This window comes from Podarcis melisellensis (assembly GCF_964234715.1).
Source record: "Podarcis melisellensis genome assembly, chromosome: 8".
Taxonomy (NCBI): domain Eukaryota; kingdom Metazoa; phylum Chordata; class Lepidosauria; order Squamata; family Lacertidae; genus Podarcis; species Podarcis melisellensis.
Window position 1 is genome coordinate 1059948 of NC_138540.1, and position 23488 is coordinate 1083435.

Genomic DNA, 23488 nt, shown 5'->3' on the forward strand with positions numbered 1-23488 from the left:
AGAGAGGATGCCTATGCAGCAGATATGTTCCTTAAGCTCTGTAGACTTGGGATTCTTTGGGACTTCAAAATGTCATTTGGCAGCACTTTGAGCTGGTTAAGCAGAATGCTAGTGCAACTGCGTCAAAATTGGAGTCAGGATGTGCTATTTTACACTCACCCATGTCAAGAAGCAAACTATTCTGCACTAAATGCAGTTTCCAAACCATCAAAAGTAGAGTGTATTTCAATCATCCCAGTGGGAAGCTTACAAAAGCACTGATGACAGAGGTCCAATCCTGGTCCAAGGTCTCTGCCTTTACCAAACTTTGCCCCACTTTCAAACTTTCCTATGCAGCGTCTAGTTGGGCTGGATCTCTCAGCAGCCTTTGATACCATCAACCAGACATCCTTCTGGACCGTTTAGAGGGGCTGGAAGCTGGGGGCACTGTTATACAGTTGTTCCTCTCCTTCCTCCTGAGCTGTGTCCAGAAAGTGGTGTTGGGGGGATGAGTGTTCAAACCACTGGGCCCTCAATTATGGGGTGCCTCAGGGTACCATTCTCTGCCCCATGCTTTTTAACATCTATATGAAGCCACTGGGAGAGATCATCAGGGGGTTTGGGCTGGGTGTTCATCAGTATGTGGATGATACCCAGCTCTACCTCTCTTTTTAATCAGAACCAGTGAAAGCAGTGAAGGTCCTGTGTGAGTGTCTGGAGGCGGTTGGAGGATGGGTGGCGGCTAACGGATTGAGGGGGCGGGTGGGGGTGGGGGACTCCCTGGTTCTGAATGGGGTAACTGTTCCCCTGAAGGACCAGGTGCACAGCCTGGGAGTCATTTTGGACTCACAGCTGTCCATGGAGGTGCAGGTCAATTGTGTGTCCAAGGCAGCTGTCTACCAGCTCCATCTGGTATGCAGGCTGAAACCCTCCCTGCGCGCAGACTGCCTCACCAGAGTGGTGCATGCTCTGGTTATCTCCCGCTTGGACTACTGCAATGTGTTCTACATGGGGTTACCTTTGAAGGTGACCCGGAAACTACAACTAATCCAGAATGTGGCAGCTAGACTGGTGACTGGGAGCGGCTGCCAAGACCTCATAACACCGGTCTTGAAAGATCTGCATTGGCTCCCAGCAGGTTTCCGAGCACAATTCAAAGTGTTGGTGCTGCCTGGTCTGGTAGTGGCCTCGGCCCAGTATACCTGACAGAGCGTCTCCACCCCCATTGTTCACTGAGGTCCAGCTCTGAGGGCCTTCTGGTGGTTCCCTCACTGCGAGAAGTGAGGTTACAGGGAACCAGGCAGAGGGTGGTCTCAGTAGTGGCGCCTGCCCTGTGGAACACCCTCCCATCAGATGTCAAGGAAATAAACAACTATCTGACTTTTTAAGACATCTGAAGGCAGCCCTGTTTAGGGAAGTTTTTAATGTTTGAAGTTTTATTCTGTTTTTGGTCTTCTGTTGGGGGCCTGCTCAACGCCCTCCTTGAGTACTTCTGCCTGGCTGAACTGAGGAGTTAAGCTTGCTAGAGGGGACCCTCTTGATATTTCCACTGCCTTCAGAAGCTTGCATGGAGCAGCCTGGGGGAGGGGATTCTCTGTGGCAGCCCCTGAGCTGTGGAATTCCCTGCCTACAGAGGTGTATCTGGTACATTCACTAGGGGGTTTCCATCACATGCTGAAGGTGCTTGTGCGCCCGCCCCCAGAGAACCCACCCTATTCTCTGACTATAATTTATTTTAAACTGAGAGTATGTGTGGGTGTGAAAGCCACCCTGGAATCTTACGTTGCGATTCGGCACTTCTGCACATGTGCAAAGCACGATTTAGTGCTTCTGCGCATGCACGATTACCAAAACCCAGAAGTAATCCGTTCCGGTACTTCCGGGTTCAGTGCGGTGCACAACCCAAAAACACACAACCTGAAGCATCTGTAATCTGAGGTATGACTGTAAAAATAATATAGAAATCTCTGGTGTTTGTGTGGCTGAAATGTCACCCCCTGTGCAGAAGTAACAGTCACCCACATTTTGCCCCTGCCCCCCCGTACTGCATGCAGGTTTTCTCCTTGATTGTGTGTGTATGTGGCCCCCCCACATACACATGTGGCAGGCTTATTTTTTAAAGGCAGGGTAAACAAATAGAGAATGCCATGCCTTTAAAATGCTTCTTTAAATCTTGACCTGTGCTAAACCAGTTAAATCAAAAGAGGCACTTAAAGAGGACATCGTGAATCGTGAAGCTGATATCAGATTTATAAAAGAGGATTGTGGTAGTTAACACTCTTTCCCATATTAAACAGCTTCTAAGAAACTGAAACTTTTTTTTTTAAAAAAAGGTTTTATTTCACCCAGCACTAACAAATCAAATAGCTTTGCAGATATTAATTAATAATTCACCCCATCACTTCTTCTGCTTTATGCATTGCTTCATCCAGCAAAAGGCGAGAAAGAGCAGAGCCACCAAGGAAAAGAAGGGTGGAGAGAGAGAGAGAGATGGGGGTAGGAATGCCCTCTAGACATCTTTTTTATTGTGTGTTCATGATGAATTGTGCCCATCGTGGCCCTGGGGCAGTTACACCTGACCCCATTTTCAATACTGTTGGTGCCTGAGAAAGTTTTGGAGAGGACATACCACTTTGTTTCTGTTACATGCCCTGTCACTTCCTGATTATATCCTGCAACTTTTCATACCACAAATGTTCCTGGAGGTTCCGTTCTTTTTATCCCACTTTTGCTTTGCCTCACCATAGGGCAACAGTGCAGACACATTGGGGGATGCATCCCAGAACAGCTAACAAAGGGCAGTGGTATGTCAATGGTCCAGTATAGATCCACCACTGATGCACAATGAATGTCTCCATTACATGTTATTGCCTACACGAGCAGAAAAACACCCATCTGGAGGGGCCCTCATGTAGTCCTGAAGAGAGGAAGTAGCTATATTTGTTTATAGAGTATTTATTTCTCAAGCTCCTCTTACACAAGGAGGCAACCTTGAGCTAGTCACTGTCTCTCAGCCTAATCGACCTCCAAAGGTTGCTGTGGGGGAAGATGGAGGCAAGGGACCCAATACGTGTCACTTTATGCTCCTTTCAGGAAAGATGGGATATAAATGGAATAATAATCATCATGCATAACACTTAAGGCAGCCTTCTCCAACTTAGCACCCTCCATATGTTTATTGGACGGAGCTCAAAATATCTAGAGGTCACTAGGCTAGGGAAGGCAAGTCCACGGAGGCTCTCTCTCAGAAAGTTGTTCCAAAGGAGAACCAGGAGTTTATATGGAGCATCTTGCATAGTAAATTGGAAACTGGATAGGAAAAAAAATAAAAATCTTTCATTTTGGTTGCCAACTTTACTCCCTGCCAATGTGCTTGTAACAGTAGGCTGCCATGGATCTCCTCCTTCAACCCTCATGCAAACAGATCTTTGTGAACTTAGGCACTGTCCCTCCCCACCCCCTCACTCACTTCTCCAAGTGGCCCTCAATATCTGTAGAATAGTGTTTGAAAATACAATATTTGAAAGATTGTCTCTCATTATATACTCAACTATTTGCTGCACTCTGCAGGTGAGGGCCTTCTACAGGTACCATCTTATCAGGCAGTCCACAAAATGCAGGACTTGGGCCTTGAGTGTTGTGGCATCTGCCCTTTGGAACACCCTCCCCTTGGAAATTAGGCAGGCGCTGCTTCTGTTGCTTTTTCAGCACCTGCTGAAGACCTTCCTCCTCCCACAAACCTTTTAAGTAGAGATCTTTCCCAGTCTGCACCTGTACTGAAATGGATTTAAGGTTTTAAAAATGCTTCCATTCTTTAATCTTTTGTTGTTTGCCACCTGAGGCGCCTTTGAAAGGAATAAATAAAAATAAATAAACAAACTTGCTGCTGGCCACGAATGTGAAAGAAGAAACTAGGGCAAGCACAAAGTCTGATGCAATGCTGGAATATTAAGTTTATGGCCTAATTTACCAAGTTCTTCACAAATCTGGTCAAAGCAGCACCAATCTTTATTACTCAGCTTTACGTATTGTTTCCGCTTAATTTCTTATATTTCTATATTGCTTCACGTAGCCAGAGATGTCCTGGTATGATTTATCATAATAAATACAATCTGGATCCCCTTGAGTTTTTAGCTGGCTTCTCTGGAAGTAGCCATGTAAGAAGGGATGAATCTATCAATCTCTCATTTTTCCCATCTTAAATTCAGTATTAAAAATCCTCTCATGAAAATTCATCAGCATTTCACTGCTAATTTCCCTTTATATACATATTTCTGTATGCAATTTCCCCCAATATGCAAGTTTTCAAAGCAATTTCCTCTAATATAAAGCATTTTTATTTATTTTCACTAATAGGCATTTTTATGCACATTTTACCATATTGCATGCATTTCTGTATGTAGTACTTGACCGGAGAACTGTGTTGTAAAATTTTGAGATAAATTAATTTTGGAGGATGGCTGTGTTTTGGTTCAGAAGGACCTCTAAATGAGAATTGAATTGAATTCCCTCTCCCCAAGGTACTTGTAATCTGGGGAATCAGGTTCGGGGAATCAGGTTCGCGTCTCCGCTCCTCCACATGCAGCTGCTGGGTGACCTTGGGCTGTTCACACTTCTCTGAAGCCTCTCAGTCTCACACACCTCACAGAGTGTTTGTTGTGGGGGGAGGAAGGGAAAAGAGAATGTTAGCCACTTTGAGACTCCTTTGGGTAGTGATAAAGCTGGATATCAAATCCAAACTCTTCTTCTTCTTCTTCCTGCCAACCTAGTAGTTCAAAAGCACATGAAAGTGCAAGTAGATAAACAGGTACCACTCCGGTGGGAATGTAAACAGCATTTTCTGTGTGCTCTGGTTTCTGTCACGGTGTCCCGTTGAGCCAGAAGTGGTTTAGTCCTGCTGGCCACATGACCAGGAAAGCTGTCTGTGGACAGACGCCGGCTCCCTTGGCCTGAAAGTGAGAAGAGCACCACAACCCCAGAGTAGCCTTTGACTGGACTCAACTGTCCTGGGGTCCTTTACCTTTTTATTATTATCTAGAAATAAACAGATCTTACAAAAATGCCATAAAGCCTCCAGGATTCCTCTCATCACAAGGGAATGAACCTTCATACTGCCTGGGCATGGAGTTATAGGTGCAATAGCATCATTATTTAATTAAACTGATGAAATCCCAAATATTAGATTTGGGAAGCAATGACTATTTCTGAATAATAATAATAATAATTTATTATTTATACCCCGCCCATCTGGCTGGGCCTCCCCAGCCACTCTGGGTGGCTTCCATAAAAACCAAAAATACAATAAAATCACACGTTAAAAACTTCCCTGAACAGGGCTGCCTTAAGATGTCTTCTGAATGTCAGGTAGTTGTTTATTGCTTTGACATCTGCTGGAAGGGCGTTCCACAGGGTGGGCGCCACTACCGAGAAGGCCCTCTGCCTGGTTCCCTGTAGCTTTGCTTCTCGCAATGAGGGAACCGCCAGAAGACCCTCGGTGCTGGACCTCAGCGTCCGGGCAGAATGATGGGGGTGGAGACGCTCCTTCAGGTATACTGAACCGAGGCCGTTTAGGGCTTTACACGCTGAAGAATGACAGCGTTATCAAAACTGGAGAGGATGTTTCATATGAAATTAAATACAGCTGGGCCTGTAAACATTGTTCAAGTGAAGCAACTCATTGGGAAAACAAAAGCAAAACAAAAATATTTTTTCTTGTATTGCTCAGGGACAGATTGTTACAAAACTTTGAAGCTTGTCAACAGGCAGAAAAAGCTGTCAGTTGGTAGAATTAGGGTGAGATTCTTCCACCCCCACCCGGTTGTTGTTACTTAGATCTTCTGGCTATTAGAGCAAGAGAAATTGACTTGGCAGATGTGAAAACCTTTGGGAAAAATTCAAAAGAGATATTTGTGCTGGATTGTAATCGGAAAGATGCGGCAGTTCTTTGCAGAACCACCCAGAAATCTTCACAGGTCTCATGATCAAGCAAAGCACTTGATTTTTCTGGAATGTGGACATGTGCTACATGCATAGAAAGTTATGTTCTTTCACAGAATCACAGAATCACAGAACTGTAGAGTTGGAAGGGACCCTGAGGATCATCTAGTCCAACCCCCTGCAATGCAGGAATATGCAGCTGGTCCATACAGGGATCGAACCTGCAACCTTGGTGTTATCAGCACCATGGTCCACTTTTTGTCTTTTTTTTTTAAGAGACTGAATAAAAGAAATTAGGAATAAGCTGAAACGCCTTACATTATTTTGGGTTCATTTTAGTTAATACTGGAAAATATGATAGCCATGTGCCTTATTTTACTAAGAACTGTCTGTTCAAAGGCTGTCCAGTTCAAGTCTTTCCTGGCTTGATAGTTTTTTATCACAAGTGTCCACTTGTTATGGTTTTAGTATTGTTTCAAAAGTTTCTGTGTTTTTAACTATTTTCAATTATATATAAATCTAATTGAAATGGTGTCTTAGAAGGTGATCAATAAATTAATGACACGGATGATAATGATGAGGATAATAATAATAATAATGCTTTCCATTTTTTATTATATCACTGCAGTTATGAGGCAAAGGCTTTTCAGCTAGCCATCCACATTGTGGAAACCCTTTCTCAGGGACACTTGACACATCTGCTCTGTTCTAGTTTTTAAGAGGCTATTTTGCACCAGTGAGCAAAACTTAGTTTTATTAGATTGCACTGAGATCTTTCTGACATGTTCTCTCTCTCTCTCTCTCTCTCTCTCTCTCTCTCTCTCTCTCTCTCTCTCTCTCTCTTGTTGTCCAACATTTTGCTGCCTCAGGTCCTAAGAGTCCCCTTTCTTTTCAGCCTCCCTCATTTCCCTTCTGATTGGCCCCATCACCTGCTCCTAAGAGCTATATTGCTTCTGTTCCCATTGTCATAGGGCCCACTTCCTCTTGTACTGCCACTTTTCCCTGGGAAAACCCTACTGTTTACCACTGTATTGGGATGAATGCCAATCCAGTTTCTTCCAATTCATCAGGGTACTTTCCCGGGGAAAGTAGAGGAGCAAATGGTAAACCACTCAAACTCATGACAAGTGGAAGTGTGGATGAGCCCATAGTTGGCCATGGAACACCAGGAGCAAATCGGGGTTGATATGACTAGATAGAGGTTGTTGCTGCCATCCCTCTGTCTCGAGAGACAATGGACTGTGCCTCCAGGGGTGAAGTCACACCACTCTGTGATCTCCCCGATGTGCAAGTCTGGGCTGTGTGGACAGAGATTCTGGGCTGACCAAACAGCAAGACACCCTTTTTGGCCTCTCTGATGTGGTCCCAAGGAAAGCAGAATTTTTGCCACAGTTGCTGGAAAGGGGCGCACACGGCGCCATCCAGCCATCTTAGGGATGCCACTCTGGATTTGTGGAGGGTTTACTCCTGAGCCTTTTCTTCTCCTGAAGATACCCTGCAAGGCAGCAGAGGTTAAGGAGCAGAGTTATCCTTTTCCTAGATGGGCTCCCTTCCCAGGTGGATGAGCCCCACTTGTCCCTCACTTCCTGGGGAGGGCGGGATACAAAAAAGGTTGTTTAATAATAATAATAATAATAATTATTATTATTATTATTTACAGCACATGCAGAAACAACCTTCTTGACTGCTGGACCCACTATTGGTCTCCTCTGCTCAATCTGCCAGCACCTGTCTTCACATTCAGGGAAGTCTTTGACTCACCAAGAGTTTGAAACCCATCGGCTTCCCTCACCTGGTTTAGCCGGCCAGTCAAAGACATTCCCTGGGGTGTGGCTGCTGTCACCTGCTGACAGCTTCCTGGAGCCGCAGGTGAGAGCTGGGAGCAGGGTGAGGACAAACTACCCCAGAAGGAGCATGACATGTCCCCCACCAGAGGTACTACCCCTCCCCCAACACACCATACACCCCTATTGACTTGAGTAGACTTGGATCATTCAAGGAATTTAATACAAAGGTGCTGGGCAGGAGCTCAAGACTCCCTTGGCAACCACCTGTGCATCCCAAGGGAAGGTTAAAGCAATGGGCAGCATAGTCCTAAACCACTTTAACATAGAGAAAAGAAGCCCGGGAAGCCACTTCATGCTGCAGTTGCAAGAGTTTTGCACCAGAGGGCGCTGGAGAATAAGGCCCACGGGGGTGTCTCGGTCAAGGCTGTTGGTTTTTCTGGAATAAGACATAAAAGGAAATTCTGCCTGAGGCGGGAGACGCAGCAAATAAAAGAGAACCACCTTTTTCCATCTCACATATAATCATACTGTTAGGGGTTATGTTGCTAAATTTGCTGCCTTGGGGCAGATGAGAGGATAATGCTTCAATCTCTGTGTTTTACATATATTCTGAAGAACACTTGTGGCATGTGCTTGTTCCAGAGGGAAGGATGCCACCCATTCAAGAAGGATTTAATAACAGGAGATTCATCTAGAAACTCAACCTGCATTTTGTGGAGCTCAGGCAGGGAAAGGGGAAAGGAACACAGCACATTAAAAAAACTATATATAATGTAGCACTAGGAAACCCTTCTGTTTTCAAATCCCTTTAGTGAGACATAAATGGATAAAACATTCCATATTTGATGGGCTTCCAGCTAATAGTACTTGACTGCAGGAAGTTAAAGGGAAAGAATGTTTCCCCAACTCAGGAGATGTGTTTTGTCAAGATTTTACATAATTAACAGATTTCAGCGGAGAAGGAAGGGAATTGGGTGGGCAGTTCCTGTAAAAATGAGGAATGAATGGGCCTTGGCAAAAGTGGCTGCAGACCCTCCCTCCCCCAGGGAGACCTCACCTGCTGGGATTTTGTGGGAACAAGGTAGAAAATGGGCCATATTCTTCAGTCTGCAGCCGTCCTAAAGTAGGATATTCTAGACCAAGGGTGCCTAACCTGTGGTCTGTGGGATGCATAAAGCCCCATCAATGGTTCATTAGTGGCCCCAGGCAAGACCCACCAGAAGTGTCTGAAGGCAATTCACACATAGGAACCTGCCTTATACTGAATCAGACCACTGGCCCATCTAGCTCGGCACTGTCTGCACTGAATGGCTGTGGTCTATTCCAGCCAGCCCAGGGATGTCAAGGATTTAAGCTGAGAGCTCCTGCATGCAAAGCACATGCACCACGACATCAAGGAGTATAGGAAGCCACCTTCTACTGAATCCAACCACCAAGCTAAGCCTTGTCTAAGCACTGACTGACAACTCTCCAGGGCTTGAGGCTGGGTCTCTCCCAGCCCCACCTGGAGCTGATGATTCATTTACATTTATTGAAGGAATGGGTTTCCCAAACCCCAAAACATTATTATCTACTAATAATAAGGAGCCTGGGCTGATGAACAACAAGTGGTAAGGTAATAAAAGCATCTTGAAAACAATTGCTGTACACATGCAGAATGAGAAAGAGGAAGGTCTTGTATGCGCTGAAAAGACAACAAAGATGGCACTTTTTGGATATTCAAGGGGAGGGCATCCCAAAGGGCAGGTGTCACAACACTAAATGCCTGATTTCTACATTGTGTGGAACAGACCTCCTAATAAGATGACATCTGCAGGAGGCCTGAACCTTCTGCATGCAGAGCAGATGGTTTACCACTAAGCTACAGCAGCCCTGTCCCAACCATTAGGAACATAGATACATACCTTCCAAGTGTCCCAGAATTATGAAAGCCTTCCCAGCTTCTGATTTGATCCCAGAATGTCCCTATTTCGCCAAGCTCAGGGAGGAGGTTGAACTGGTGCTTGTCCTGAGCAACAGCAGTGGCAGCAGCAGCAGCAGCTGCAGCTGCGGTGGAGCCTCTCCATGGCCTCCTCCCTTGGGCACCTTGTGGCAGATGCTGGAGAGCAGGCGAGGAGGAGGAGAGGCTGCTTTTGCTGCTGTCGCCCAGTCTCGCATGAGGCGCCAGCCCTGAAGTGCAGACAGAAGGCAGGGCTGCCCTGGGTGGGAAAAATGGGGCAGCAGAGTGCAGTCTTGATTTTCTTTATTTAAAAAATGCTTTGTGTGTCTGCATCTATTTCTGCCCCTTTATAAGATTAATTTAGGAGTGGTTGTTTTTTTTTTTTTTGTAAATCTACCAAAGAATCAAATCAAATCAAGATTAAGGGTTTTTCTCAGGATGGTGAAGGGGTGTGTGATGTATCCCTTTGGACTAGTGGTGGCAACATTTGCCCTTCTTCTCATAGGAAATGCTTTGCAGGGGACAATGACAAAAAATGGGGGTCAAGGAGGGTCAGTTGCGGCCAGGGGGGAGTGAGAAATGCCCCTATTTTCATCTGATTAATGTTGGAGGGTATGTAGATAGGAAGCTGCCTTGTACTGAATCAGAGCCTAGTGGCACCGCCTGGCTTTCCAGGTTTCAGACAGACTTCTCTCCCAGCCCCCTCTGTGCTTTTCCACTGAGCCACAACTCTTCCTCAATATAAGAAGCACATAACTGGAGGCAAACATCACTCACTCCTATGAGGCAGCAGACCTCATAGATCTCACATCAGATCCCCAGGAAAAGAGAGACAGACAGACAGACAGACAGACAGACAGACAGACAGACAGACAGACAGATGCTGCACCCTAAGATGCCTTGAGCCCCTGGGGTAGGGCATTCAACTAGTGTGATGGAAATCACTGGAATTGCATGGAGCCCTCCCAATGGCTTGCTACATGGACGCTTGACGGACTGGGGAGAGCACACAGGGGGTTCCCACGTTGATGCTTTTAGAAAACCAAAGGCTCTTACCTCTTAACTCGCCTAGATCCAGTGTCTTCCCTAGTTGCTCTAGTAAATCTGCCCTGGCTGCATTCTTTTTGTGCTTCTTCCCGTCATAGTGTTGCTGTGCCATCATTGGGTTATTAAACCAAGCCGTGCAGAGCTGGCAGTACCTGTCAGAGTCTCTTCTCTGATGGGGCGAAGACACCACAGGAGAACTATCCAGGTGTGGCTGCTTTAGAGAACTCAGGTTGGTCTCTGCAAGAGAACAAAAGCAGGTCAGGTGAGCTGAATAAGAAATAGTTTTATTACATAATTATGCCTAACAGGCATTCCCACCTTTCATAGAATCATAGAATCATAGAATCATAGAATCATAGAATCATAGAGTTGGAAGAGACCACAAGGGTCATCGAGTCCAACCCCCTGCAAGCAGGAAACGCCAAGCAGGAAACCTTTAGCTAGAACAACAACAATTTATTTATACTCCAACAATCTGGCTGGGTTTCCCCAGCCACTCTTTCTCACTCCACTTTCTCACTCCACTTCCAGACCCACCTCCAGCTTGGGCCTCACTTCCAAAACTAGGTAAGGGAGGTGCCCTTAATGGTTTATCTTTCACATTTATCTTCATAGTGGCCAATGGCAACTATAATTGTGGGGTGCATGCAGCCATGTGGTGAGCGCTCATCTTCTGTGGCATCTTGCCACTAGCAGAGGAAGAGCCTCTGTGGTCAGATAGGGCTGGCAGGGCCTGCCATTGGACAAAATGAGGGAACTGCTTCAGGCAGCAGATACTGAAGCCTTTCTTCTCTGTTGGAGGAGAGAGCTGGGGAAGAATTGCAGCACAGGGGTGGAGAATTTGCTTTGCAGGCAGAAGGTCCCAGGTTCAATTGCTGGTGCCTCCAGGAACGGCTGGGAAAAACTGCTCCTTGAAGCCCTGAAGAGACACTGCCAGTCAGAGTAGATAATGCAAAGCTAGAAGGACCAGTGATCAGATTTGGCATAAGGCTACTTCTGCACTATACATTTGAAGCAGTATCATGCCACTTTAAACAATCCCGGCTCCCCACAAGGACTACTGGGCACTTTGCAGTTTGTTAAGGGGACTGAGAGTTGTTAGGAAACCCCCATTCCCCTCACAGAGCTTCACTTCTCAAAGTGGCTTAATAGCCTCTTCCTCTTCCAAGGGAACTCTAGGAATTGTAGTTGTGAGATGAATAATGGGGTGGCCTCCTAGCAATTCTCAGCACCCTCAAAGACTACAGTTCCCAGGTTCTTTGAGGGGAAATCCATGGCAATTGATATGACAACTGCTTTAAATATACACTGCTTCCTATGTCCTGTGTATAAGCTACACAGTCAGTTGTTTGTTTCTCTGCCCCCAAAACAGCTTGTTACTGGTGTAATGGAGGACACTATCCTAACCCCGAGTTTGAATTAAGGTTCAATGCCCACGCCAGTTGAGTGGCATATACACTGAGAAATAAATAAGTGAATGAATGAAAAAATGCCTTCATGCTAGTGGTGGGTGGGGCTAAGGCCAAAATTGGAGGGGGCAACAAATGTAAATGTTGCCTTCATGTAGTCAGCTAGCTTTTACACCTACTCCCCTCCTTCCATTCAGAGAAGCAGAAGGCATTATCAGAGTGCAAGGACACATCACACTGAAAGAAGGTGCAAAGCAGACTTCTGGTCGGCTGTAGGAGCCATTACTGGCGTGGATTTAGCCTCTACGGGGAAATCTGAGTTTAACAGGAGATTGGAGCTTCACAAAGGCGCTGTGAGCTCCAGAAAAACCCCAAAAGGGAGATTTGGGTGCTGGGGACCCAGTGGCATCCCTGGTGTATCTCCCCCAGGGCTAAAGATCCTGTAAAAAGGCTCGGAAGCCCAGGGGGATGGAGGCGTGGGTGCATAGGGGGTTTAATCGCTAGGAGAAATTTGAAACAGGAGGAACTTAAATTAGATATTGCAGAGACCTTAGCAGAAATTAGAAAAGATATAAAAGATACTTGTAATGGTTCTAGGGGTTGCTCGTGCGTAAATTGTTGCCACACCTGGCTGGGTTACCTGGATGAACCCTTTCTGTCTGGACAGCCACCCACCCGTGGCTGTCTCAATCGCTGGCAGAATCCGTCAGTGGGCGTTTCTTGAACTTCTTCCAGCAAAGAAGTTCTTTGACGCCAAGTTCCTCCTACTCTCCCTGCGCGGAAGTTTTCTGCGCAGGGAGGGTGTGAGCAGCGGAGGACCCGTGCTCTCCCCGCTGGTCTCTGGCGAGGAGTCCTGGAGCCCCCTCACCAATTCCCCCATCTGCCCCCCTTCTCCACTGGTGCTACGCTGATTTCCTTCCCCAGCAGATGGGCTGCCTCTCTCCCTACTGGGACCCTCTCTGGCATCCCTCTGGAGCCTTCCCTCCGCCTCTGGCTCCGATGGCAGTTCCCTGACATCCACCTCCCCCCCAGGACCCCCTCCACCCCGGCCCGATTTTCCGATTCAACCTCGTCCCTTTCTTCAGCCGACGATGCGGGGAATCCCCTGAAGGAGCTGTCACCATCCTCTGAGGATTCAAAACCCGCTTCCCACCCGCTCCGATCTCTTCCCGCGGGGTGGGCCTCCCAGTCTGATTCTTCTCCCTCTGACACCTCCCCTCCCTCCTCTTCGGAGGCAGGAAAACCCACAAAGTCCTCTTCTTCGTCTGTGGTTCTAAATTCTTCCTCCCAGAATCTCGCTAGTGGTTTTGGTTTATCTGGGAACAGGCTGTGGAATTCTTCCACCAGATACCCGTCATTGATCAACTCAGCGGGGACCCACGTATTTTCTGACCTGGGTTCTCCCTCCCAAGCTACCAAGTACTCCACCTGGCGACCTCACCACCTTGAGTCAAGTATTTCTGTGGCTTGGTTGCTGCGTTCCCTCTCCTCTACCTGCGGGTGGGTGATGACTCCTCCCTCCCGCCCCGGAAATTCCCGTCCCTCCCTGTACGGTGAAAGTGGGGACCTGTGGAACACCGGATGTATCTTCATGCTGTCAGGCAACTTGAGCTTGAATGCCATGGGGTTCACCTGCTGTGTTACCTCAAAAGGCCCCAGCCGTCTCGACTGCAACTTTTTGCACCCTCCCTTTAGGGGTAACCCTTGGGTTGACAACCACACCCGGTCTCCCACCTGTATGGCCTCCCCCTCCCGATGGTGCTTGTCCGCCTGCCTCTTGTAAACTTCCTTGACCCGTTCCAAGTTCATCTTGAGTTGCTGGTGCAAGGCCTCCATTTCTTCTACACCCGCTCTGCCGCGGGTATACTCCATCCTTCCTCCCCCCTCCCCGGGAAGGCCCTGGGATGACACCCATAATTGGTCATGAACGGGCTCATTCCTGTGGACACATGTTCAGCGTTATTGTACGCAAATTCAGCCAACGCTAGTTTCTCTACGCAATTGTTCTGTCTCTCGATGACGTAAGAGCGTAGGTACTGCTGGAGTATACTGTTTGCTCTTTCTGCTTGTCCATTGGTTTCCGGATGCCTCGCCGTTGAGAAGCCCACCTTGACCTGTAGCAAGCTCATGAGCTTCCTCCAGAACTGGGAAGTAAATTGTTTCCCGCGATCCGAGATGACCCTCAAGGGAGTCCCATGCAGCCTGAAGATGTGATCCACAAACAACCTGGCTGTCTCCTCTGCCATCACCGCATGTGAGCAAGCTATGAAATGGCACATCTTTGTCAGTAGATCGATTACTACCATGACTGCTGTTTTCCCCCTTGACTTGGGCAAATCTGTCATAAAATCGATGGACACCACCTCCCAGGGTCTTCCCGGTGTGGTTAAGGGTTCCAGTAACCCTGCGGAGGCAGCCCTCTCCCCCTTTGCCCTCTGGCATCGGTCGCACCCCCGTACATATTCCCGTACATCTTCCCTCACCCTTGGCTACCAGAACTGCCTGGTGACAAGCAGCATGGTCTTGGGACCCAAGATGGAGAACTCTGGGTGGTGCCAAGGAACTCCTAAAGGTGCTTTTAAATATGGAGGCAACACAAATTGATCTCTGTGCAGTCCTCCCCCTTGTCCATCATCATAAATCCCAGAGAGTCCTGCTTGCGTTCCAATCCACAAAAATTCCTACTATCATATTACGAAAGAAAGCATTTTTGTTTCGCTGGGGGATAGCACCAACGAGAACCTTTATAGACCCTACGCCTAAACCCTTACTGTTGGAAGCAATAACCAAAGAGGGCTCAAAATCTGCTAAACCAGATCCACCAGTGGACACCGGAGTGGGTGTTCTACCCCAGGAGAAGAGTTATGTGGCCTCCACTCCCCTAGCAAAGAACAATGACCATCCGGAAAGTGGCCTGACACCACCAGAAGAGATCGAACTCATTGCCTCCTTTGCAGATTTACCAGTGGCGGAACAAAAAGAAATTATTAATAGACTGGAATCGCTTAAAACCCAACTTATTAGGAAGCTCAGCACCAGAATACTCACGTACAGCGAACATGACTCCCTAGAAGACCCAGATCATATGGATCTCTCAATATCTAATGCTAAATGTATGTCGGCAATGGAGGATAAGATACAACCCCAAGAAGCAACTACCAGTCCTTCCCTCCAAGCAGAACAACCCTCTGTGCTCTTAATAGATTTACATGACCGTCCATCGAAAAACATACCTGAAGAAAGCAGCACACAACAGGAAAAATCCCCTTCTACACATTCATTGATGCCAGACTTGGAACCTTCTTATAGCACTGACCAATCAAGAGAAGAGGTGCCTTTGCCAACCTTCCCAAATAGCCCTCTCGCCCAGCCTTATCCCTCTTTGCGGAGTATTATGGATTCAACAGCAAGACCAGTAATGGAACTGATTGAAGACCCAACAGGCCACATAAATCAGGTAGCCCAAAAGACCAGTAGCGGGCTAAAGAGAGACCAAACTTCTGACGAGATAGCTGGTCCACCCCGGGTGGCCCACCAACCTCTTTTGGAAAAGGGGTCCGCCCCTGTTCAAGGTCCTACTCCTAGTAGATTGAGTGGCCAAGCTCAACAGTCAGATGACCTTGTAAATCCCACTCAGCCTTTACAAGAGGTTTTTCATCAGAGGAAGATAACTGATTTCTTTATTGTCTCCCCTCTTCCCGTATTAAATTTGAGCCAATTTCCAAATGACGGGGAAACCCCAGCCTTCAATATTAAGTTGGAACATTGCTGGATGGAAAAGTAAAAAATTAGACCCCGAATTCCAAAAATATATTAATTCCTTTCTTATCATACTATTACAAGAAACTTGGGTGGAGGAGGAAATTGAGTTAAATGGCTTTGAGTTTATATGTCTGCCTGCTAGCCCGTCAACGAATGGTGGCCGCCCTAAAGGTGGCCTTACAATTGGTATTTCCCTTAAACTTTGGGCTAAACTTTCACTAGTGCATGCATTTCTGCCTTATGCTATTACCGGACTGATCTCTGGTGGAAACTTCTCTTTATTGGTTACAAATGTTTATTTCCCTCCGGGAGGGTTGGCAACTGATCTTACTTCTAGATGGGAATCCCTAGAGGATTTTTTACTTTCTTGTTATCTTAAATATCCCAATGTCCCCTCCATTACTGGAGGCGATTTTAACGCTTGGATAGCCTCAAATCATGAGGCTCTTAAAAAGTCTAAGTGGTGGGTTGACCCCGGTGTTCAAACTTACGATCTAGTATACACCCCTACTAGAATATCAAAGGATGTAAAAGTCAATAAGGCGGGAGTGATGCTTTATCAGATGACTCTATGCCTTAATTTAATTATATTAAATGGCAGGTGTCCTCCAGACATACCAGGAGAGTTCACCCACCTGGGGTTAAAATCAAACAGTGTTCTCGACTATGTATTGGTTTCCCAGGATATATTTTTGAATGTCACCTCTTTTAAAATTGATAATGCCCAATTTAGTGACCATCTTCCCCTGACAACCAAGTTATGTGTTGACTGGCAGTTGCTCGACCACTCCCACCCAATCCCGGTGATTGTGGAGTCGTCCACTAAAAGAAAGGGGACTAGATGGTCCCCTGCCCTCGCTCATAGATATATGGATTTAACTGAGAAAAGTTTTCTGGTGATCAGCCGGACGTAGGAATAGTCCCGCGTGATCCTATTACCTGTATGAATTTTTTTCCTTGCCTGATAGAAGTTTTAACTCGCTTTTTTACTTCTCCAACCTATGGAGTTAAAAACGATTATGTTAAATTTGGCGCCCCTTGGTTCAACTCTGCTTGCAAACTAGCCAGCCTCCATCTACATACAATATATAATGACTATAAACTTTCCGAAGCTCCGGCCTTACCTCCATCTTATTCCCTGGCTAAAAAAGCATACAAACAGGCCCAGAAATCGGCCAAACGGGAATGGCATTTAAATCGTTGGCAGACTATAATTTCTGCCTCAAAATCTCATAACTCCCGGAAATTTTGGTCCTTAATAAAGGGAAGAAACACGAAGTATCCCTTAACGGTGATCCCGGCCCCTACATGGGAACACTTCCTGAGAAAATATTTCTCAGTGGCAGAAGCTCCAGCCACTCATTGGAGACCTTCTAATCCCCTTCCTGTCTGGCCCAATACCGACCCTGCAGAAATCCTAGAATTGATAGCTGAGCTGAAAACTGGTAAGGCCCCTGGGCCAGATTTGGTCCCTGTTGAGGCTATAAAGCTTCATTCTGCATGGTGGGCAGGGATTTTAGCTAAAACGTTCGACGCAATAAATGCCACGGGCTTAATACCAGGAATGTGGAAAGAGGCCATTATAATTCCTATCTACAAAAAAGGCCCTCCCGGTGACCCAGGGAATTATCGGAATATCAGTCTGCTATCGTCCATTGGGAAAATATATGCCCGTTTTTTGCTGGCAAGGTCGATGAAGTGGTCAGTTGAGGCTGACCTGATTGGACATGAGCAAGCTGGATTTAGATTAAACCGATCCACAACAGACCAGGCAATTATTCTTTATCACTTAGCCCGTAAATACTCGACACCTCGACGGGGCCAACTTTGCGCAGCTTTCATAGATTTGAAAGCTGCGTTTGATAGTATTCCGAGGAAATTACTATGGGATAAACTTGCCTGTTGGGGGATAGAAGGCTCCTGTGGCTTATCTCCCAACTTCATGCCGGGTCCGTGGCCAGGGTGAGATTATCCCCTGCTGGAGACCTGACAAACCCAGTGCCAGTAAATAAGGGTGTGTGCCAGGGTTGTATTTTAGCGCCTCTTCTTTTTAACTTATTTATCAGTGATATGAGGAACCCATTAGCCGTCTCACAAAAAATTATCCACACCCCTCGTATAGCAGATTACCGTTGTCCTTTACTTCTCTACGCAGATGATGCGGTACTACTCTCTTACTCCAGAGTGGGTTTAAGGAGGGCACTAAAGATTTTTGCGACATATTGCCATTCTAACCATCTGTCTATCAACCACACCAAGTCCAAAGTACTGATATTTTCAAGGAGTCGAAAACTTTATTCATGGAAACTGGAGGGCACGAAAATCGAACAAGTACATAAATTTAAATATTTAGGAATTTATTTTCAATATAATTTAGGGTGGAAGGCGCACGTTGAATATCTTCAAAACAAGACAAAAGCCCTATCACACTCCCTCCTCCGTTTTTTCTACTCTGAGGGGGCCTTATTCATCCCTGCGGCCTTGAAAGTGTATAGCATCAAAGTGATGGCCACAATGGCCTATGCTGCACCTTTATGGGCTGCCTTTGCAAACCTCTCACCTTTAGAGTCACTCCAAAGCCAATTCTTATGCCGAATTCTAAAATTACCAACATGCGTAAGTAATGCAGCTATTCGCTTAGAAATGAAGATCCCCTCAGTGGAGTTAGTTATATGGAGGAGAGTTTTGATTTATTGGATATCCCTATGGCATAAACTCCCAAACCACTATCTCATTCAATGCATGTGGCGAGATGACTTCACAAATTTGTGGTCAGGAAAAATCCATGCCAAATTGCTGTCTTATGAGATCTCGCCCACGGAATTGCTCAAACTGGATCTAAATGTGGCAAAAAGGTGTATAAATCAAAGGCTGGATGATGCGGAGCTATTCCAAAATTTCGTAGCTGGTGGTGGAGCCTGCTCGCCGTTAAATTTCGGCATAACCCCTATCTACCACGCTCCGTCCTACTTAACATCGCTTATGACCGCGTCTCACCGATATGCCTTCATTAGAGCTAGGTTCAATGTCTTTCCAACAAACGTGCTGAGACATAGATTTACTAAGGGCCAAGTCCCTTCAATGTGTGCGTGTGAAATGAAAACATCTGAATCTCTACATCATGTTATGTTTATCTGCCCTTTGTACAGTTCAGCCCGTGCCAGTATACTAAACTCCATAATCCAGCCTATGGCTGACAAACCAGTAGACCTACAGCTCGCCTGGGTTCTTCAAGATGTGGATCCTTATATTACCCTGCAGGTTGCTAAATTCCTAACAGCCGTCCTCTCGTACAAGAGACGGAATGGAATGTTAGCTGATTATTGATAGTTATAAGAATTTTCTATAATGACATCAGATATTGAGTTTAGTGTAGTGCCTAAAATTTTTAATTGTAATCTTAAACTTTTCTTATGAATGGCTAACATCTGTCCTTGTGAGTTGTGAACTGTGTTATACTACTTGTGGTTTGTACGAGTCTGCAGTTTTATTTGATTTGTTTTGTTGTGTTGTGTTTCATGATGGGCGTAAAGCCGAATAAACATTTTGATTGATCATGGTCTTGTGTTGTCCAAAGTGCCCAGCTGTTGGGTTGTCGTGGAGTTGTTTGAGTACCTTCCCCCTCAAGGTCTCCCCCAGTACATACAGAGCCCCCTTATAGTACAGTAGCCCTTCTTTTTCCTCAAACCCTCTCTGGTCTTCCCTTCCATCCCGGAGTTCCCTGATTTTCGCTTGAGCGAATGCGTCGTCTCTAGTAAGCCCGGTCAGTTCTCGTTTCCCAAACAACGCTCCCACACACACCCATCGGTCCTCGGGAAACATGTGTCGGACCTCCGGCGGTCCCTCTCCTTCCATGTACTCCAGCTTCCTGGAGAGAGCATCTGCTCTTACGTTTTCCTCTCCCGGCACGTATCGTATCTCAAAGGAAAACTTGGAGAACTCCTGAGCCCATCGAATCTGTCTCTGGTTGAGTACTCGCGCGGTCCTCCAGTATTCTTGTGGTCAGTACAGACCTGGATCTTATGCCGCGCCCCTATCAACAGATGTCTCCATCACCGAAAGGCTGCATAAATCGCAAGCAGTTCGCGGTCATACACAGTCTAGTTTTGCTCCGACTTGTTCAGCTTCCTTGAGAAAAAGGCACACTGCCTCCAGCTCTGCTTGGCCCCTGACTGCAAAAGGACCGCTCCAACGGCTTGGTCGGACGCCTCCGTCTCCAGTTTCATGGGCTTCTCCAGATCAACGTGCAGGAGCTGCTCCTCCGAAGCAAACGCCTTCTCCAGTCTTTCAAAGGAATGCTGGGCACTTTCTGTCCACGCGAACTTTTTGCTACTGAGACAATCTGTGATGGGCACGGTTAAGTGAGCGAAGTTCTTTATGAACTTCCTGTAGAAGTTGCTGAACCCTAGGAACCTCTGCACATCCTTCCGGGTTTTGGGGGCCTTCCATTCCATCACTGCCTTCACCTTGCTTGGGTCCATAGCTAGGCCCTTGTCTGACAACTTGTACCCCAGAAACTCGACTTCTCTGGCGTGAAATTTGCCTTTTTCCAGCTTGACCCACAACTGGTGCTTCTGCAGTCTCTGTAGTACTTCCCTGACATCTCTGACATGTTGCTTCTCATTGTCCGAATAGATTAACACGTCATCCAAAAAGGCTACGCAATTCTTGTACAGCAGGGGCCCCCACACGTGGTGCATGAAAGCTTGAAAGCAGGTGGAGCCTGATTGTAATCCAAATGGCATGACTAAGTACTCAAAAGCCCCTAGGGGGGTGAACATGGTAGTTTTCCATTCGTCCCCCTCCCTTATCCTAATCAAATTGTATGCTCCCCTGAGGTCCAGCTTGGTAAAAATTTTCCCCTGCCTCACCCGTGTTAAAATGTAGTCAATCCTGGGCATTGGGAAGGTCACGGGTTCTGACACCAGATTTATCTGGGCTGATTAGTCTCCTTTTTGTTCACAAAGAACACCAGACTGCCCCCCACTGCCTTTGATTCCCTTATGAACCCCCTCTTCAGGTTCTTGTCAATAAATTGCCACAACTCATGCATCTCCCGGTCAGACATGGCATACAGCTTACCCACCGGCAGCTGAGCCCCTGGGAGTAAGTTGATTTGGCAGTCAAAGGGCCTATGGGGGGTAGTCTATCTGCCTCCTTCTTGCTGAAGACTTCCTTCAGGTCAGCATATTGTGGTGGCACCTCCCCTTTTAGTTCCACGGCAAGCCCAGCCACCCTGGCCACCATCATTCTTGGGTTCTCCCCCAGACAGTGTTTCAAGCAGTAAGCTGACCCAAAGGTGACTGACCGCTGATGCCATGACACTACTGGATCATGCAGTGCCAGCCAGCTCATTCCCAGTATTACTGGGGGGTCCTGCCAGTGTGGCCACGTGAAAAGCGATGGTCTCCATGTGCCTGGAAACCCTCATTCGCATTGGCGGGGTCTGGTGTGTCACTCCCCCCCCCCGAAGTTCCCTGCCATCGATGGTGGTTACTTGCAAGGGAAAATCCAGGGGCAGCAGGTGGAGTTGGTGCTCCAGAGCGAAGTCCCTGCTGAAGAAATTACAGGAGCTGCCCGAATCCAGCAGCCCCTTAACCTTGACTGGGTGCCCATTCAGGAGTTCTAGCACCACTTCTATGGCTATAGCTGCCTTGGGAGGGTCAGGCTGGGGCACTTCTATTGGTTGCTGGCCTGGCTGCTGCCCCTGCTGGTTGGCAGCCAGGCGTTGTCATTTCCCTGTGCCTGCCCTTCCTCCCCCTTCTCCTCACAGCCAGCAGCCCCACCATCCCTTGCCAGGCTTTTCTTTGAGGGCAGACCTTAGCAAAATGTCCTGGCCGCTGGCAGAAGAAACACTTCTTGGTAGTTTTCCAATCCTTCCCCTCCCTCTTGCGACCTTCACTGGAGTTTGAAACCTTGCGCATGCGCGCGCCATCAATTTCCATTGGCTCAGCCGCCTGGGAAAGCTGTCTCGGTATCTCAGGAATGCGGTAGTCATGGCAACGTTCCCCTCTCACTTCGCGTTTCTCCTGAGCCCGCGGTTCCTGCCGTACTCCAATCGCAAGCACAGCTTTGGTCAGCTCATCCATCGACTGTGGGCGGGGTGCGTGGAACAACTCATCTTTCACCGTTGGGGAGAAACCCTCCTCAAACAACATTTGTATCGGTTCAGAGTCCAGATCCCACCCGAGTCGGTGGATCAACATCGCAAAGCGCAACCAGTAGTCTCTAACAGACTGGCTCCCTTGCCTGCACCCCATCAGTTCCCGCCGAGTAGCACTTTGCTCCACTTCGCTGGAATACATCGCTGGAATACATTGTGTACTAGCTCCAGTACTTTCCTTGTGATGGGGGTGGGTCTGACCTGTGCATCCTGAGCCCATCTTTCGTCCAGCCGCGCCGTCAGGATAGCTACATGCTGTTCCAAGTCTCGATTTCTCTCTACCAGACTCGGCATCGCAGCTGGTTGCTCCGGCTCTCCGGCTGTCCCTGTTCGGCTCATCATGCTGCCTCTCTGGGGCTCCGCACAAGCAACGTCAGTGACTGACGGATTGCTGTAATGGTTCTAGGGGCTGCTCGTGTGTAAGTTGTTACCACACCTGGCTGGGTTACCTGGCTGGGTTACCTGGGTGAACCGTTTCTGTCCGGACAGCCACCCATCCGTGGCTGTCTCAATCCCTGGCAGAATCCGTCAGTGGGTGTTTCTTGAACTTCTTCCAGCAAAGAAGTTCTTTGACGCCGAGTCTCCTCCTACTCTCCCTGCGCGGAAGTCTTCTGCGCAGGGAGGGTGTGGGCAGCGGAGGACCCGTGCTCTCCCCGCTGGTCTCCAGCAAGGAGTCCTGGAGCCCCCTCATCGATTCCCCCATCTGCCCCACTTCTCCACTGGTGCTACGCTGATTTCCTTCCCCAGCAGATGGGCTGCCTCTCTCCCTACTGGGACCCTCTCTGGCATCCTTCTGGAGCCTTCCCTCCACCTCTGGCTCTGATGGCAGTTCCCTGACAATACTGAAAAAAATTTAGATAACAAATTTGATAAAATGGAGGGGGGAAATGATAAATCGGTGGCAGAACTAAGAGGCCAATTAGGAGAGGTCAGGACAAAAACACAAACCCTAGAAGAGACTGTAAAAAAGACACAGAAAGAAGTTAGAGAAAATAAAAAAGGGGGGAATAAAACCAGAAATTGCTGATCTAGCTAAAATGCATGAAGAAACTATGGATGCTCTTGCCTTTATGGAAATGAAGGAATTAAATCTCCACTTCAGAGGAGTAATAGAGCAGGAAGGAGAGACTATAAAGGATAGACTAATAAAGGAAATTGCAAATTGGCTAGAACTAGAGGAAGACCAAGTTGGAAAAACAATAGATAAGGCTTTTAGGATTAAATAGAAGACAGAAAGAGGTAAAAAAAACTGCCTGGTGACTGCCTTGTATATTTGAACTCGAGAGAAATGAAAGATTTGATTTTAAGAACAAATTGAGAAAAAAGGTTACACATAGATGAAAAATTCATTATAATTTACAAGGAAACACCAAAAAGATTTCTGAAACGCCATGAAATGTTACAATATGAGAACATCGCAGCTGCAGACAGCCAGCTTGTTGGCATCATGTGATATGGCTAGCTG

General features: G+C 47.1%; 1 protein-coding gene across 5 annotated transcripts in view; it reads right to left on the minus strand.

Annotated features, from left to right (window-relative positions):
- ZMAT4 (zinc finger matrin-type 4) overlaps positions 1-23488 on the minus strand; it is a 266950-nt gene that overhangs the window by 56632 nt on the left and 186830 nt on the right. For all 5 annotated transcript variants that reach the window (XM_081921383.1, XM_081921385.1, XM_081921384.1 and 2 more), the window contains exon 5: positions 10699-10926. In XM_081921383.1, coding sequence (XP_081777509.1) covers positions 10699-10926 — 228 coding nt within the window. The remainder of the gene's footprint in view (positions 1-10698; positions 10927-23488) is intronic.